Here is a 17,492-nt window from a genome sequence, read left to right as displayed (position 1 = left end):
ATGTATCGGTGGTGGGATGGTGAGGTGGGTTAATAGGTGGAGGTATTGATCAGCCTGTTGGCTTGGTGGGGGGGGGGGAGGTGGAGTAACTGCTATTGAGTCTACTGTTCCTGGTGCAGATGCTACATAGCCACCTCCCTGACAGGAGTAGGACAAACAGTCCATAAGCAGGGAAGGGAGGAGAGGTTGTGCACCCTGACCATTGATTAGGAAGTCCAATGCCCAGACACGCAGTGGTGTATCACTGACTAAGAAGTAGAGACCCATGGCAGAGGACACACAGGTCAGTAGCAGGAATAGTCAGACCCTTTTCATCTGTTCTTTCAATAAACTCCTGGCTGACTGCATTTCATGTCCATGGTCCCATCTGTCCTTGTAATCTTCTCCCTCTTCCTCAGAACATGGAACATCAAACAGTAACAACACAGGAACAGACCCTTTCACCCACAATGTGAGTCCCTTTCATCCTTGAATGACATCCTTCTGATGGCTTGGTGATCAGAACTGCACACAATACTCCATCTGTCCTCTCAGCAAATGATTTGCACGGTCTTCCAATTGAATTAGGCATTGGCTTCACCTTGACAACTGAGATGGTAAAAGTCACCTCTCTCCCCTCAAACCAATCACCCATCCTTGAACTTCTGGGACAGTGCATACCCTCCCTCATCTGGGAAGGTGGATTCGGGGTGACAGGGGAAGGCAGAGTTGATCACGCCATTTAAGACACAACCAATGAGGCAAGCCGCAAGAATTGATCTCAACAGGAAGAAAAGTGGAAGAGGGTGCAGAAAAGGTAGGGGATTCTGGGACTGCAGTTTAGTTATCTGATGGAACCAAAGATATGGAAAATGACTGAATGCGTCATAGATCTACATATCAACCATTTGGTTCAGCAGATTGCAGAGATAGTGATGGCTTTTATCTTCAATCCCCTCCATCTCCAGAACATAGAACATAGAGCAGTGGAGCACAGGAATAGGCCATTCAGCCCGCAATGTTGTACTGAACCAGCTAAAAAGCAAGTCAAAAACACCCAAACACTAATTCCTCCTACCTACACAATGTTCATATCCCTCCATCTTCCTTATATTCATGTGTCTATCCAAATATCTCTTAAAAGTCTCTAATGTATTTGCCTCTACCACCACACCAGGCAGAGCATTCCAGGCATCCATGACTCTCTGAGTAAAAAACTTACCCCTCACATCCCCCTTGAACCTACCCCCTCTCATCTTCAATGCACACCCTCCGGTATTAGACATTTCAACCCTGGGAAAAGATACTCTCTGTCCACTCTATCTGTGCCCCTCATAATCTTATGAACCTCTATCAGATCTCCCCTCATCCTCCACCATCCCAGAGAAAATAACCCAAGTTTATCCAGCCTCTCATGATAGTACATGCCCTCTAAACCAGGCAGCATCCTGGTAAACCTCTTCTGCACCCTCTCCAAAGCCTCAACCTCCTTCCTGTAGTGGGGTGACCAGAACTGTCTGTAATACTCCAGATCTGGCCTAACCAGAGTTTTATAAAGTTGCAACATAACCTTCTGGCTTTTGAACTCAATACCTCAACTAATAAAAGCAAGCATTCCATATACCTTCTTAACCACCTTATTGACCTGGCCACTTTCAAGGAACTATAAACTTGGATCCCAAGATCTATCTGGTCAGCAACACCTTAAGCACCTACAACTCTCCTGTAACCCTGTGAAATCTCTTTATCTTCCACTGCTTGTATCTTCCCAGATTTCAACCACCCACTCGTCAGTGACCACACTCACTGACTTTTCAAACCCAAGGAAAGTCTCCACTGATTTACATTTCTGCCTGAAACTTCCCTCTCTGGAGAAGCTTTTGATCACCTGTCCTAATGAGGATACAGAGGAGATTTACCAGGATCCTGCCTGGATTTGCTCCAAAGAGAAAAAAAAAACCCTAGCTTACTGAACCTATGCTTATAAGAGATGCTCTACAATAAGGATAGGTTCAGCAAGGTAGGTTTTTTTTTTCTCTTTGGAGTGAAGGAGGATGAGAGGTGACTTGATAGAAGTGTAGAAGATGGTATAAGGCACAGATCAACTGGACAGCCAAAAACATTTTCCTAGAGCAGAAACTGATAATACAAGAGGGCATAATTTAAGGTGATTGGAGGAAAATACAGGGGGGAGGATGTCTGAGTTAATTTTTTTACATAGGGTGGTAGGTGCATGGAATGTGCACAACCAGGGTTTGTGGTAGAGGCAGATACATTATGGGCATTCAAGAAACTCTGAGATATAGACACGTAGATGTTAGAAAAATGGAGGGCTGTGTAAGATGACAGGGTTAGATTGATCTTAGAGTAGATTAAATGTCAGCACATCGTTGTGGGTTGAGGGGCCTGTAGAGAGCTGTAATATTCTATGTTCTGGACTCCACGCAGACAGCACCCAAGGTCGGGATTGGAGCTGGGTTATTGGAACTGCGTACAGGTATAATTTCTGCAGACTTTCTGTTTGCACTATGTACGTTTCTCATGTAGATTTTAATCTAGGATTCAGTGATCAGTTCATATAATGAGCTTCCTCCCTTAGTGAGAGGTGTGGGACTTCACATGTCCATAGACAATGCTCAGCGTCGGGCTATCTTGTCTCAGTCATTCAGTGACAGAAGGAATGTGCAAACTCTACCCATACAGTACCAGAGGTCAGGACTCAGCCAAATCCACAAGAAATCACAGAGAGTTGAGAATGCAGCCCAAGGCTTCACAGAAACCAGCCTCTTCTCCATTAACTCTGTTTATACTTCCCGGCATCTTGGGAAATCAGCCAGCATAAGAAAAGACAGTTCCCACCCCGGACAGTCTCTCGTTCCCACCCCAGATATTTCTTGTTCCTGTCTCAGATATTTTCTCATTTCCATCCCGGACATTCATTCCCACCCCAGACATTCTCTCATTCCTATCCTGGCTATTCTCTCGTTCCCACTCCAGACATTCTCTCTTTCCTATCCCGGGCATTCTCCTGTCTCCCATTGGGCAGAAGCTATAAAAGCTTGTGGGTACAAATACCAGGCTCAAGGATAGAATCTAACCCATTGTTATCAGACCCTTGAATAAAAGACACATACACAAATACATGAAGTCTACCTCATTGTGGTCCTTGTACTGTATTTGCCCACCTGCACCGCACTTTCTCCATAAATTCAATGCTATTGTGTAGATCAGATGTCAGATCACTGTGGATAAACTTCTAAAAATGCAGATTGGAGAGGATCCTGACTGGTTGTATCACAGTTTGGTGTGGTGTGGAAACACCGATGCTGAGGAACAGAGAAGACTACAGAAAGCAGTCGATACAGACCAATCCCCCACATACTGACCCTCCCCATCACTGAGTACATTCACATTCACAAGAAAGCAGCATCCATCATCAAGGACCCCCACTATCCAGGCAATGCTCTCTTCTCATTTCTACATCTGGAAAGAGGTACAAAGCCTTAGCTCCCACACCATCAGGTTCAGAACAGTTATTACCCTACACACACTGGGCTCCTGAACCAGTGTGGATTACTTCACTAAACTGCAACACTGAACTGATTCCACAACATACAGAGTAACTTTTAAGGACTCTACAACTCATGCTCTCAGTATTATTTATTTTTTATTTACACAATTTGTCTTCTTTTGCACATTGTTTGTATATCATTTTCCATAAATTCTATTGTATCTTTTTACTTTCCTGTAAATGCATATAAAGAAATGAATCTCAGGGTATTATCCGGTGATGTCTACTTAATTTGATAATAAATTTTACTTTGACTTTGATATTCTGCATTCTGCTTTTCTTTTTACAACCTCAATGTACAACTGACCTGTATAACACATGCAAAATGCTGGAGGAACTCAGCAAGTCAGGAAGTATTTATGAAGAAGAATAAGGAGTCGACGTTTTGGGCCAAGTCCTGATGAAGGCTCTCAGCCCAAAACACTGGCTCTTTATTCCTCTCCATAAATACTGCCTGATCTACCGAATTCCTCCAGCATTTAGTGTGTGTTACTCTGGATGTCCAGCATCTGCAGTAGAAGACAACCTGGACTGCATTTGTCTGTGGCTACATTTGCACGAGATGAGGAAATTCTGCGTGCTTGTTCTTGCAGAAACATGACTCCAGGACAAAATCCATGCACCATCATTCTGGCTATGACACTCTGGAACTTGGGCTAAATTCATTTTTTCTGAATTTTTTTTCGTAACTGTACATTTTTCTGCATCGTAATTATATGTGCTCTGTGGCGTGTGTGACTGTTGGTGTTGGGTTTTGCGCCTTGGTACCAGTGAAATGCTGCTTAATTTGGCTGTATTCATGAGTACAGTCGAATGACAATTGAACTTGCACTATTTGCTGCTTCTTTTCAATATATTTTGGTGTACAGTATGTGACCAGAATAAGCCTATACCAATACCCAGCTCTCCCAACTGTCCAACCATGATGCAGGATGCTGCATGAATCATCAAAGACCTTGTTCAATGCTTGTGGAAAAGTACAGTCTCTACATGTTCCCCCGACTGTATGACAAGCGACTTAGTGACATCTGAGATTAGATGCCACATGTAGATAGTGAAATGGCATCTGATTACATCATGGAAGGTCCCAATACTGAAAACATCAAACATGGTATCTGAACGTTGTGAGTGGGTTGCAAAACGACAGGAAAAGAGTTTTGATCTGGTTGGTTTTGTAAAAAAAAAACATGTTTTCATTTTAGTTTCGAAGAGCGCGCACAAAATATTAGATCTGGCAGCAGTCAGTTGATGCTCCTGGGCCAAGGCGTTTCATCAGGATAGACACACGTTCTGATGAAGGGTTTTAGCCCTGAAATATTGATTTTTTTTATTCTATAGATGCTGCCTGATCTGCTGAGTTCCTCCAGCATTTTGTGTGTGTTATTTTAGATTTCCAGCGTCAGAAGAAATTCTTGTGTTTAGAATCTGAAGTTTGATTGAGAGAAAATGTACTCATAGTGAGAGGGTCAGCAGTTCAGACACATGTTAGAGTCATAGAGGTGTGCATCATTGAAACAGGCCCTTCAGCTCAACGTCTATGCTGACTGAGATGCCTGTCTAAATTATTATCACTTTCCTGCAATTGGCTTATATCTCTCTGTACCTTTCCTGTCCATATCCCCATTTATGTACTTCATAAACATTGTGATTGTACCCACCTCAACAGCTTTTTCTGGCAGTTCGTTTTACAATCCACCCAGTGTCTGTGTGAAAAAGTTTGTTTATTTGTTTATAGTCCTAGAGCCATAGAAAAGAACAGCATAAAAATTGGCACTTCGATGCATTTAGTCGCTGCTAAGATGCAGCAATTATTTAGAGACACAGCGTGGAACAGGTCTTTCTGGCCCAGTGAGCCCCACAGCTCAGCGACCCACCTATTTAACCCTAGCCTAATGGCAAAAGTATTGGCGAGTGGCCAAGTGGTTAAGGCGCTCGTCTAGTGATCTGAAGGTCGCTAGTTCGAGCCCCAGCTGAGGCAGCGTGTTGTGTCCTTGAGCAAGGCACTTAACCACACATTGCTCTGCGACGACACTGGTGCCAAGCTGTATGGGTCCTAATGCCCTTCCCATGGACAATATTGGTGTTGTGGAGAGGGGAGACTTGCAGCATGGGCAACTGCCGGTCTTCCATACAACCTTGCTGAAGCACCTTCAATTACTCCAAAAGACTGAGGTTTGGTAAAAATACTGAAAGGCTTTTATTCGCTGTACAATACGACCTCCACAGTGAGTGTCTGCCCCCAGACTGAGGGGGAGGGGCAAGACGGACACCTTTATACAGGACTCTGTGGGAGGAGCCACAGGGGCAGTCAGCAGAGGGATGTGTCCAGACAGGTAACCGAGTTACAACATATATACATAGTTTACCACACTTGCCCAGGCCTGCGCCCTGGAAACCTTCTAAGGAGCAAATCCGTGGTCTCATGAGAATAACGGATGCCTATAAAATGGCAAAAAAATTTACAATGACCAATCAGTATGCCGTAGGACTGTGGGAGAAAGGCAGAGCATCCTGGCAGTAACCCACATGCACTCGGGAAGGAATATACAGAGGACACCGGAATGGACCTCCAAACTATGATGTCCGGAGCTGTAATAGCGTCACGCTAATCGTGACGCTACCATGGCACTCCAAGTTGCCCCTCAGATCTCCTTTAAATCTTTCCCCTCACACCTTAAAACTATTCCCTCTCACTTTGGACTCCTTTACCATTAGAAAAAGACCATCTACCCTTTCTAAGCCCTCAAAGTTTTATAATCCTCCACAAAGTCAAGATGACATCAGCGTACAATATACCCTTGGTTGACATATTTCAGATAACCCGCAAAAATGTATTTTTTATGTCTTTTACCTCCATTTTTGTCCTTCAGTGTGTTTCTGGGACTGTTAGATCATTTTTTTGTTGTTTTTTTTTAATTTTTAAAATTAATTTTTAATGCATTTCTACAAGAAATTACAGAACAGAACCCAACAACAAAATGGAGATTTACACAGTGAGATCATGTGATTTACAGTTTGGAGATCAACTGAGTGATCCAACACTTTGCTGTCTTCAAGAACATTCCGGAAAGCGAGCGCGTACTCAGACAGCCTCAATATGAAAAAAACTTCAAGACACAACATGAGCTGACTGAAGTGCTGATGGAGATTGAGGTGAATGTGGAGGCGAGCAAGAGTGCATTCCTTTTGATCGCTGCCGGAGAAGGAGACTGTGAGCGGCCTATCGCTATGTGGCTCACTGTGGCAGGCGGGTAGGCCTCTCTGACTTGTGTGGTGCCCCTCTCTTTCGATGAGTGCCGGTGATATCGGAGGATGGTATTGTGGTTCTGCGTTTATGGATTGGTCTATTGTGTTTATGAGTTTATGGACTGTGGACTGTTTCAGACTATGGTTTTTTATTGCCTGTTCCTTTTCCGTTTCATTGTTTTTGGGGAGGGAGTTTGGGGGCTGATGTTCTATTGTGTTCTGCCAGTTTTTTTGTGGGAGGAGGGGTTTTGGGGGGGGTCGATGTTCATTTTCTTTTTTGTGCGGGGGGAGCGGAGTTGGGGGGGGTTGATGATCGGGATGCCATTCTTTTTTTGGATGGGGGATGGGTTTGATGTTTCTCTGTGAATGACTTTCATTTTCTTTCTTTGTTTCGTGGCTATCTGGAGAAGATGAATTTCAGAGTTCTACATGGATACACGCTTTGTTAATAAATGAACCTTTGAACTTTTGAAGGTCACCCCTCAGCCTCTTACATTCCCGTGAGAGCATCCAAACCTATCTGATCTCTCGTTGTGACTACAATCCTAAATTTCAAGCAATAGCCTTCAAGTTTCAAAGTAAACTTATCATCACAGTACGTACATGACCCTGAGATTTATTTTCTTGGAGGCATTCACAATATAACGCAGAAATACAACACAATCAATGAAAAACTACACACAAAGTCTGATAAATAACCAATGAGTAAAAAAAACACAAACTGTGCAAATACAAATAAATAAATAAATATGAACACACACACACACACACACACACACACACACACACACACACACAAATAAATAATACTGAGAACATGAGTTGTAGAGTCCCTGAGAATCAGTCTGTAGGTTGTGAAGTCAGTTCAGTGTGGGGATGAGTGAAGTTATCCATGGAGATTCAGGAGCCTGATAGTTGTAGGGACATAACTGTTCTTGAGCTAGTTGGTGTGGGACTTGGGGCTCCTAAACCTCCTTCTCAATGACAGTGTGGCCTGGACGGTGGGGGTTCTTGTAATGGGTGCTCCTTTCTTGTGGCAGGGCTCCTTGCTGATGTGTCATTGTGAATCACTTCTACTCACGTTCTAAAGTGTGCTGACTATAAATACACCTGATTTCCAAACCATAGTCAAGTCATGACCAAAGTATTATTTATTATTAAAGTACATACAGGTCACCAACCATATCCTACGCTGAGAAACATTTTCTTGCATGAATTTATGGGAAAATAATGAAATGCAATAGAATTTACGAAAGAGCTACACGTAGACAATTACTGGCAAACAGCTAATGTGCAAAGGAAGACAAATTATTGAAACATAGAAACATAGAAAATAGGTGCAGGAGTAGGCCATTCGGCCCTTCGACCCTGCACCGCCATTTATTCTGATCATGGCTGATCATCCAACTCAGAACCCCGCCCCAGCCTTCCCCCCATACCCGCTGATCCCTTTAGCCACAAGGGCCATATCTAACTCCCTCTTAAATATCGCCAATGAACTGGCCTCAACTGTTTCCTGTGGCAGAGAGTTCCACAGATTCACCACTCTCTGTGTGAAGAAGTTTTTCCTAATCTCGGTCCTAAAAGGCTTCCCCTTTATCCTCAAACTGTGGCCCCTTGTTCTGGACTTCTCCAACATCGGGAACAATCTTCCTGCATCTAGCCTGTCCAATCCCTTTAGGATTTTATACGTTTCAATCAGATCCCCCCTCAATCTTCTAAATTCCAACGAGTACAAGCCCAGTTCATCCAGTCTTTCTTCATATGAAAGTCCTGCCATCCCAGGAATCAATCTGGTGAACCTTCTTTGTACTCCCTCTATGGCAAGGATGTCTTTCCTCAGATTAGGGGACCAAAACTGCACACAATACTCCAGGTGTGGTCTCACCAAGGCCTTGTACAACTGCAGTAGTACCTCCCTGCTCCTGTACTCGAATCCTCTTGCTATAAATGCCAGCATACCATTCGCCTTTTTCAGCGCCTGCTGTACCTGCATGCCCACTTTCAATGACTGGTGTATAATGACACCCAGGTCTCGTTGCACCTCCCCTTTTCCTAATCGGCCACCATTCAGATAATAATCTATTTTCCTATTTTTGCCACCAAAGTAGATAACTTCACATTTATCCACATTAAATTGCATCTGCCATGAATTTGCCCACTCACCCAACCTATCCAAGTCACCCTGCATCCTCTTAGCATCCTCCTCACAGCTAACACTGCCACCCAGCTTCGTGTCATCCGCAAACTTGGAGATGCTGCATTTAATTCCCTCATCCAAGTCATTAATATATATTGTAAACAACTGGGGTCCCAGCACTGAGCCTTGCGGTACCCCACTAGTCACTGCCTGCCATTCTGAAAAGGTCTCGTTTATTCCCACTCTTTGCTTCCTGTCTGCTAACTAATTCTCCATCCACATCAATACCTTACCCCCAATACCGTGTGCTTTAAGTTTGCACACTAATCTCCTGTGTGGGATCTTGTCAAAAGCCTTTTGAAAATCCAAATATACCACATCCACTGGTTCTCCCCTATCCACTCTACTAGTTACATCCTCAAAAAATTCTATGAGATTCGTCAGACATGATTTTCCTTTCACAAATCCATGCTGACTTTGTCCGATGATTTCACCGCTTTCCAAATGTGCTGTTATCACATCTTTGATAACTGACTCCAGCAGTTTCCCCACCACCGACGTTAGGCTAACCGGTCTATAATTCCCCGGTTTCTCTCTCCCTCCTTTTTTAAAAAGTGCAAATAAAAAACAAATAATACCGAGAATATATGTTGCAGAGGATTTGAAAGTGAGTCCATAGGTTGCAGAGTTGAGGTGAGTGGAGTTATCCTCGCTGGACAGGAGCCTGATGGTTGTAGGGTAATGACTGTTCCTGCACTAATGGTATAGGTCCTAAGATTTCCATGTTTTAAATATTTTGAAGCTAATTGGCTGAAGAAGAAGAGGAGCTCAAGGAGAAATTTTTCATTTAGGGCTTGATGGCTGAGTAAGCAGTTGATACATATTCAACAGGAACATCCAAAAGACGATCGGATAAACATTTGAAAAGGGAACTTCCCGGGGCTATTGGAAAGCAACTCAGCACAAAGAGCTAAATGGCCTCATCAAGTGTTTAAGTACTTAGAGTGTGTAGGTGTCTAAGAGGTGGCACACACACACACAGGCGTACTGTACGTACATAAAGACACACACACACACACACACACACACACACACACACACATACATATTCATATTCATATACAATGTTCAGAGCTATGACAATAGAAAATTGCTCAAATTCTGCAATCTATTTCAACACCTGCCAGGGAGTTATATGTTCCCTTGAACCTTGTAGTGAACTGTATAAACTATTGTGTTCATCAGATCCTCCCCATGGCAGGTAATGGAGATACAAACCCCTCGGAAAGGAACATAAAAGGATTAAGGAAGCGTTGGTCATGGGAGCGTTGTTCTGATCTCTTAAATTGTACAGACAGCTTCTGTCTGAAAAAAAATACCAAAGCTATTGCTTCATCAAAGTCTTTCATACCACGGAAGGAAATTTCACAAGAAAGCGAACAGTGAGTCTTCAGATGCTACAGCCAGCCATCACATATTCCAAACACTTTACCTCCAAACAACCGTACACACTACCTGGATACTAGTCAGAGGGGAAGTAGAACATGTTTCAATAACAGAGAGTGGAGTGGATAGCCCTGCCCAACACAGGCAAAGCCCTTCCCACTGCTGAGCACCTTTACACTCAACTACCAGACTTGAAGATAATCTGCAGCTCTCGATGCCTACAGCACGATTATAACATCATTATGACCCATCCCATCCCGGACAATGTCTGTTCAATCTCCTGCCTTCTAGTAGGAGATATAGAAACACCTTCGCCAAGACAGAAAGACAGAAAAAACATCTTCTTCTTGAGTACTGTTATGCAGCTGAATAATGCTACACCCTGGCTTGCCAATGGCCTTTGAATGTTATGGACTATCAAGGTCACTTGTTGCATGTAAAATTGGGAATTTTTTTTATTAAGCCATCCTGCATGTATTGTAAATACCTGTTTTGCGCAGACTGGAGTAGGCACTGCAGTCTTGTTGTCTTGAGCAATAACAACAAAGTTCTATTCTATTCTATTTACAAAGCAAGTTGCCACAAGAAAGCAACACTCACCGTTCAGGCCATGCTCTGTTCTTAACACCACCATCGGGCAGGAGGTATAAGAGCCTTAGGTCCCACGTCACCAGGTTTACATGGATAACTTCACTGACCACAACTCTGAACTGATCCCACAAACTACATACTCTCTTTCCAGGCCTCTACAGCTCATGTCCTCAGTATTAATTATGTCTTTATTGTTTGAACAATTTGTTGTCTTTTGCACATTCTCTTTGTTTATGTATTGCTTTTTCATAAGTTCTATTGCATTTCTTTATTTTCTTGTAGATGCCCAAAAGAAAATGAATCTCAAGGTAGTATGTGGTGGCATGTATGTATTTTGATAATAAATTGACTTTTACTTTGATAAATACACACCCCTTGCAGTGGATATTTCATATTTTACACCTCCCTCTTGCTAGTTGCCGCTGGGGAAAGTGCAGGACTCTTGGGATTCACATGGCCAGGATTGATCAGCAAGGCTGTGGTCTCATTTTGGGAGGCTTTGACGTTCATGTTAAATGCTTTCTAGATTCTGGTTACTCTTTCATTTGCTGTTTTGGTGCGGTTTGATCAGGGCGATCAATGCGGACTGAGGCACTTCGACGAAGAACGGCCCTGCGACTTGCTTCGGCTAGCAGCACAGGGCTGAACTGAACTAGACTGAATACTGCTGGTTTGATCTTTGATATTCCATGTGTTGTTCAGTCACTTTCTGCCATTTGTATATTTGCTCTTTTTTTTTAAACATTGGGTGGTTGATGTTTTCTTGAATGAGTTCCAGGACGAATTTCATACTTGTATTCTGTATACATACTTCGAACTTTGAAATCTAAACTTCCTCTACTCCCTCCACCCTGAAGTTTAAGATGCTGCTTCTAGCTGGTGAGAGAGATTATAGGCCCAGGATCCCATGCCCCATCTCTGATTGTTCCCTTTTCGTATACAAGTCAAAATTGCATTTATATAGTAACACATACCATGATGGGCCATGGTAGTATGGAGGTTAGTGCGACACTATTACACCTCAGGGCGTCAGAATTCACAGTTGAATCCCAGCCTGTGTAAGGAGTGTCTGTATGTCCTCCATGCGGAACGTGTGCGTTTTCCCTGGGTGCTCTGCTTTCCTTCCACAGTCCAGAGACATAGTGGGTGGGTTAATTGGTCATTGTAAATTGTGCCATGATTAGGATAGGGTTAATTTAGAGTGGTCAGGTGTTGTTGGAGTGGCACTCCTCAAAGGACTGGAAGGGCCAGCTCCGCTCTATGTCACTAAATAAATAGACAGAGGGATAAATATTGAGAACATGAGTTGTAGAGTTCTTCAAAGTGAGTCCACAGGTTGTGGAACCAGTTCAGCATTGAGGTGAGTGAAGTTGTTCACACTGGTTCAGGACTCTGATGGTTGAAGGGTAACAACTGTTCTTGAAACTGGTGGTGTGGGATCAAAGGCTCCTGTGCCTCCTCCCCGATGGCAGCAATGAGAAGAGAGCGTGGCCTGGGTGGTGGGGGGTCCTTGATGATGGATGCTGCCTTCCTGCGAGAGCACTCCTTGTAGATGTGCTTAGTGGTGGTGATTGTCATGCCTGCTGTCTGTACTTCCACCACACTCCACATGCTATCCAGCCACTCTGAAGCACTGGAAATTCTGCGTTAAGCTTCTCCCATCCCAATAAAGGTCCCAGTGAACTAAAACCTCTCCCTCTGAGTCACCCTAGTTGTCAAAGTCCCTTCATGTTTCAGAATTTGCTGCTCATCAAGGATTTCTAGGGGCATAACTTCCCAATTCACAGTGCCAATAAGCTAAAATTTGCCCACAGCAGAGTGACACTGGATTAGTTTCTTCCTACAAAACAATAAATTTCACAATAAACTCTCAGTGGCCACTGAATTAGGTACCTGCTGTGCCTAATAAAGCAGTCACTGAGTGTCTGTTCATGGTCATCTGCTGCTGTTGCCCATCCAATTTGAGGTCCAATGTGTTGTGCCTTCAGAGATGCTCTTCTGCACACCACTGTTGTGATGTGTGGTTATTTGAGTTACTGTCACCTTCCTGTCAGCTTGAACCAGTCTGGCCATTCTCCTCTGGCCTCTCTCATTAATAAGGCGTTTTTGCCCACAGACCTTTTTTTTGTTTGTTTTGTTTTGTTTTTCGCACCATTCTCTGTAAACTCTAGAGGCTGTTCTGCATGAAAATCTAAGGAGATAGGTAGTTTCTGAGATGCACAAACCACAGCTTCTGGCTCCAACAATCATTCCACAGTCAAAGTCATTTAGCTCATATTGCTTCCCCACTCTGATGTTTAGTCTGGACAGCAACTGAACCTCTCGACCATGCCAACATCCTTTTATGCATTGAACTGCTGACACGTGATTGGCTGATTTGATATTTGTATTAACAAGCAGGTGTACAGGTGTATCTAATAAAGTAGCCACTGAGTGTATGCCCGTGATAATACACCTGATTCTGATTCTGCTGATTCAAATTTAAAACTAAATCTTCCTCAAATCTCAGCAGACTGAATTCCTCCCAAGTAAACTAAACACCATACATATGTATTAGAATCTTTCCAGTGGATTCAGTCCTTGGAATGAATCCCTTCCTATTTTATCCCAGTATCTAAACATCTACCTGTTTGATCCCAATGTAAGATATAAGAGTAGAACTAGGCCATTTGGCGCATCTGGTCTGCTGCATCATTCTATCATGGCTGATTTCTCCATTCTCCTGCCTTCTCCCCATAGATGCACTGAATAATCAAGAATCTATCAACTTCCACTTTAAATATACTCAATGACTTGGCCTCCACAGCCGTCTGTGGCAATGAATTCCACAGGTTCACCACATTCTGGCTGAAAAAAATTCCACCTCATCTTCGCTCTGAAAGGATGTCCTTCTATTCTGAGGCTGTGTCTTGTGGTCAGAGACTCTCCCACTACAGGAAACATCCTCTTCACATCCACTCTATCTAAGCCTTTCAATGTTAGATAGGCTTCATTCTTCTAATCTCCAGCGAGTACAGGCCCAGGGCCATCAAACTCTCCTCATACGATAAGCGTTCTCGGAATCATTCTCATGAACCGACTCTGTACCCTCTCCAACGCCAGCACATCCTTTCTAAGGGAAGGGGCCCAAATCTACCCATAATACTCCATGTGCAGTCTGATCTTATAAAGCCTCAGCAGTACATTTTTGCTTTTATATTCGAATCTTCTTGAAAATCTCTTATATTCTTGACCTGCTCAATACAAGGAATCCCAAACAATCAGACTTCCTGCTAAGTTCTGCTTTTCACAAAATCTCACTTGACCAGACTTAGCAACAATCTTGTGGTGTACTGTAACTCACCTTTTCAGGTATGGTCTCTGGGCTATCCACATCCTGCATTCACCATGCCTCCCAATTACTAGATGATAACCCTATGTACTATCTCACAGTGGAGATCAGAATCAAGTTTAATTTCACTGACATACGTCAATAATTTTTTTGCTTTGCAGCAGCAGCATAGTACAATACATAAAAAAGCTAAAAACTCCAATAAGAAATATGTACTTATAACAATAAATTAAATAAGCAGTGCAAAAACAGAGAAAATTAATGAGGAAGTGTTCACGGTTTCATTGTCCATTCAGAAATCTGATGGCTGAGGGGAAGAAGCTGTTCCTGAAACACTGAGTGTTTCTTCTCCCTCATACTTGCCTTTCTGCCTGCTAGGATATTGTACAAAACTTTGGTTTCAAACGTACCTTGGGCTTTACGCATTTCTCTTTATCTGAAGCATTTGAAGCTTTTCGCCGTATCATCGTCCTGAAGTTTGTTTAAACGCCTGCCTCTCAAGAAAAGATACCAAGCCTACGGCTGGAGATGAAGAGCTGCAGACTCGGAAACCACAATATGTCAGATCAGAAGAGCTAGTTGACTTCCTTCACAGTAACGGAAGTGTTATCTGTGATGAGTTACAGGAAAAATTGTGCAGTATCTGAAGCAGAACTAAAGAAATCAACTGACCCAGAATAAGCAAATGGAGGGACTGATTGCTTTTCCAGTCTGCTACAAAGGAAATAGCAGCAATATTCCCTCACAAAATCATGCAATATTTTAGCTCCACCCCTCAAATTCTAATCGCCGTTATTTTTTAAATGGAAATATTCAAATAAAAAGTAAATTGAACAATAACGGCAGCTTTCAGATCATGTTTGATCTTCCAAACAGGGCACAAGGATGAGAAAACCAGAAAATACTTGGCTGGTGAGTCCACGTCTGTGGGAAGAGAAACAGAGCCAACCTTTCTTCCCTAGGCCGTGAGACTACTGAACTCCCTGCCACCACCCAGGTCTCTTGACTGTTTACTTCTTAACTTCCGTCGTAAACTCATTTTATGCTAAATGTCAATCTTCTGGGATATGTGTTTTTACTTTCTAATTTACTTGTGGTAATATTACCTTTTATGTGTTGTGCACTATGTTGAGCACCTTGGGTTGGAGTAACATTGTTTTGTTTAGTGGTGGACATGTACACAATTGAATGACAATAAACTTGAACTTGTTTCAGGTCGTAGAACCCTTTGCGTGACTGAAAAGGAGTCGTGTCAACTCCTTTTCTCTTTCTAAGCATGTGGCCTGCTTTTCTAATGCTTTCTATTTTTATTTTAGATCTCTAATATTTCCATTTTGTGGATTTTCAGAAAGCAGTATAAATGAACACCAGCAATTTGATATTTCATTCTCTTCCTCTAGCTCTCAGCCTCTTTCCTTACCTCAAAACATCACAGTACCCTGCATTACACTGCTTACCTGCATTATAGAACATTGACCATTACAGCCCCTTCAGCCCACAATCTTCTGATGACTTTCCAAACTCCTCCAAGTATAAGTCTGACCCTTCCCTCCCACATAGCACTCCACTTTTCTTTCATCCATGTGCCTGTATAAAAGTTTCTAAATGCCCCTAATGTATCTGCCTCTACCATCACCCTTGATAGGGCATTCCACACACCCACTACTCTGTGTAAAAAAAAACCTACCTCTGACATCCCCCTATACTTTCCAGCAATCACTTTAAAATTAGCCACTTCCACCCTGAGAAAAAGTCTTCGGCTGTCCATTTGACCTATTCCTCATGTCATCTTGTACACCTCTATCAAGACACACCTCATCCTCCTTCTCCTCAAAGAGACAAGCCAGGGCTTGCTCAGCCTCTCCTCACAAGACATGCTCTCTAAATCAGGCGGCATCCTGGCAAGTCTGCTCTGAGCACTCTCTAAAACATTTACATATAACTGCTTTTTTCCCCATCCTGTCTACCCGTGAAGCCACTTTCAATGAAGTACAGTACGTACTTGTGCTCCAAAGTCCCTCTGTTCTTCATTGTTAAAGTGGAGATCACCAAGTTAAGTCAATGGAGCGTATTGTCATTTGCACAAGTATGGTACGATACAGATACAATGAAGAACTTACATTTTCATTAATCATCGTAATCCAGGCTATGGAGACAGCTAGATTAAAATGATCTGTACTGTATGCAGAACAGATAATCCCCCTTTGCTCTGGGCAAAGGAAACAGAATTGGTACAATTAGAAAATAGAAACTAAAGATTTCATTAGGCCATTAGACATAGAAGCAGAATTAGGCTATTCAGCCCATTGAGTCTGTTCTGTCATTCCAGCATGGCTGATTCTGATTTATTATCCCTCTCAACCACATCCTCCAGCCTTCTCCCTGTAACCCTGGACACCCTTACTAATCAAGATCAAATCAACCTCCACTTTAAATACATTATATATTATAATTGTTATCATAATATTATAACTAAAATATATTAAATCTATATTTCAGAAGTGAATGTCCATACGAGCTCATAGACAGAAGAAACATACAGCTCACTTCAAGGCAACACACACACGCAAAACGCTGGAGCAATTCAGCAGGCCAGGCAGCAGTTGACATTTCTGCCTGAGACGCTTCATCAGGTCTCTGTCTGAAATGTTGACTTCACTGGTTTCCATAGATGCTGCCTGGCCTGTTGAGTTACAACAGCATTTTATGTGTGTTGTTTTGGATTTCTAGCATTTGCAGATTTTCTCTAGTTTGTGTCACTTCTTGGCAAGTTCAACTACTTGAAGTCGATTCATTATGTGCTGGGTTGTATGACGTGGGCAATCATGGTCTTTCCATGATTGTTCCTGGCAATCTTTTTTTGCAGAAGTGGTTTGCCATTGCCTTCTTCTAGGCAGTGTCTTTACAAGATGGGTGACCCCTACCATTGTCAATACTCTTCAGGGATTGTCTCCCTGGCGTTAGTGGTCACATAACCAGGACTTGTGATATCCACCACCTGCTCCCATGGCTTCACTTGACCCTGCTTGGAAGAGGGGATGCTAGGCAGGTGCTATATCTTGCCCAAGGGTGACCTGCAGGCCAGTGGAGGGAAGGAATGCCTTACACCTCCTTTGGTGCATCATCCATAACCACTTGAGGAGGATATGCAATTGAAATGAAAAAGCAAATCTCGTTCAGTCATTCAT

At 42.9% G+C, this 17,492-nt stretch overlaps 1 protein-coding gene across 2 annotated transcripts in view; it reads right to left on the bottom strand.

The window, feature by feature from the left end:
• LOC134347814 (SAM domain-containing protein SAMSN-1-like) overlaps positions 1–15,038 on the bottom strand; it is an 81,274-nt gene extending 66,236 nt beyond the window's left edge. For both annotated transcript variants that reach the window (XM_063050266.1, XM_063050268.1), the window contains exon 1: positions 14,715–15,038. In XM_063050266.1, the coding sequence (XP_062906336.1) occupies positions 14,715–14,771 (57 nt within the window). In that variant the 5' untranslated portion in view covers positions 14,772–15,038. The remainder of the gene's footprint in view (positions 1–14,714) is intronic.
• Positions 15,039–17,492: the final 2,454 nt, after the last annotated feature.

The sequence above is a fragment of the Mobula hypostoma genome, chromosome 6 (assembly GCF_963921235.1).
Source record: "Mobula hypostoma chromosome 6, sMobHyp1.1, whole genome shotgun sequence".
Taxonomy (NCBI): domain Eukaryota; kingdom Metazoa; phylum Chordata; class Chondrichthyes; order Myliobatiformes; family Myliobatidae; genus Mobula; species Mobula hypostoma.
Note: the sequence above shows the minus strand (reverse complement) of the source record. Positions and strands in the feature narration are given on the sequence as shown.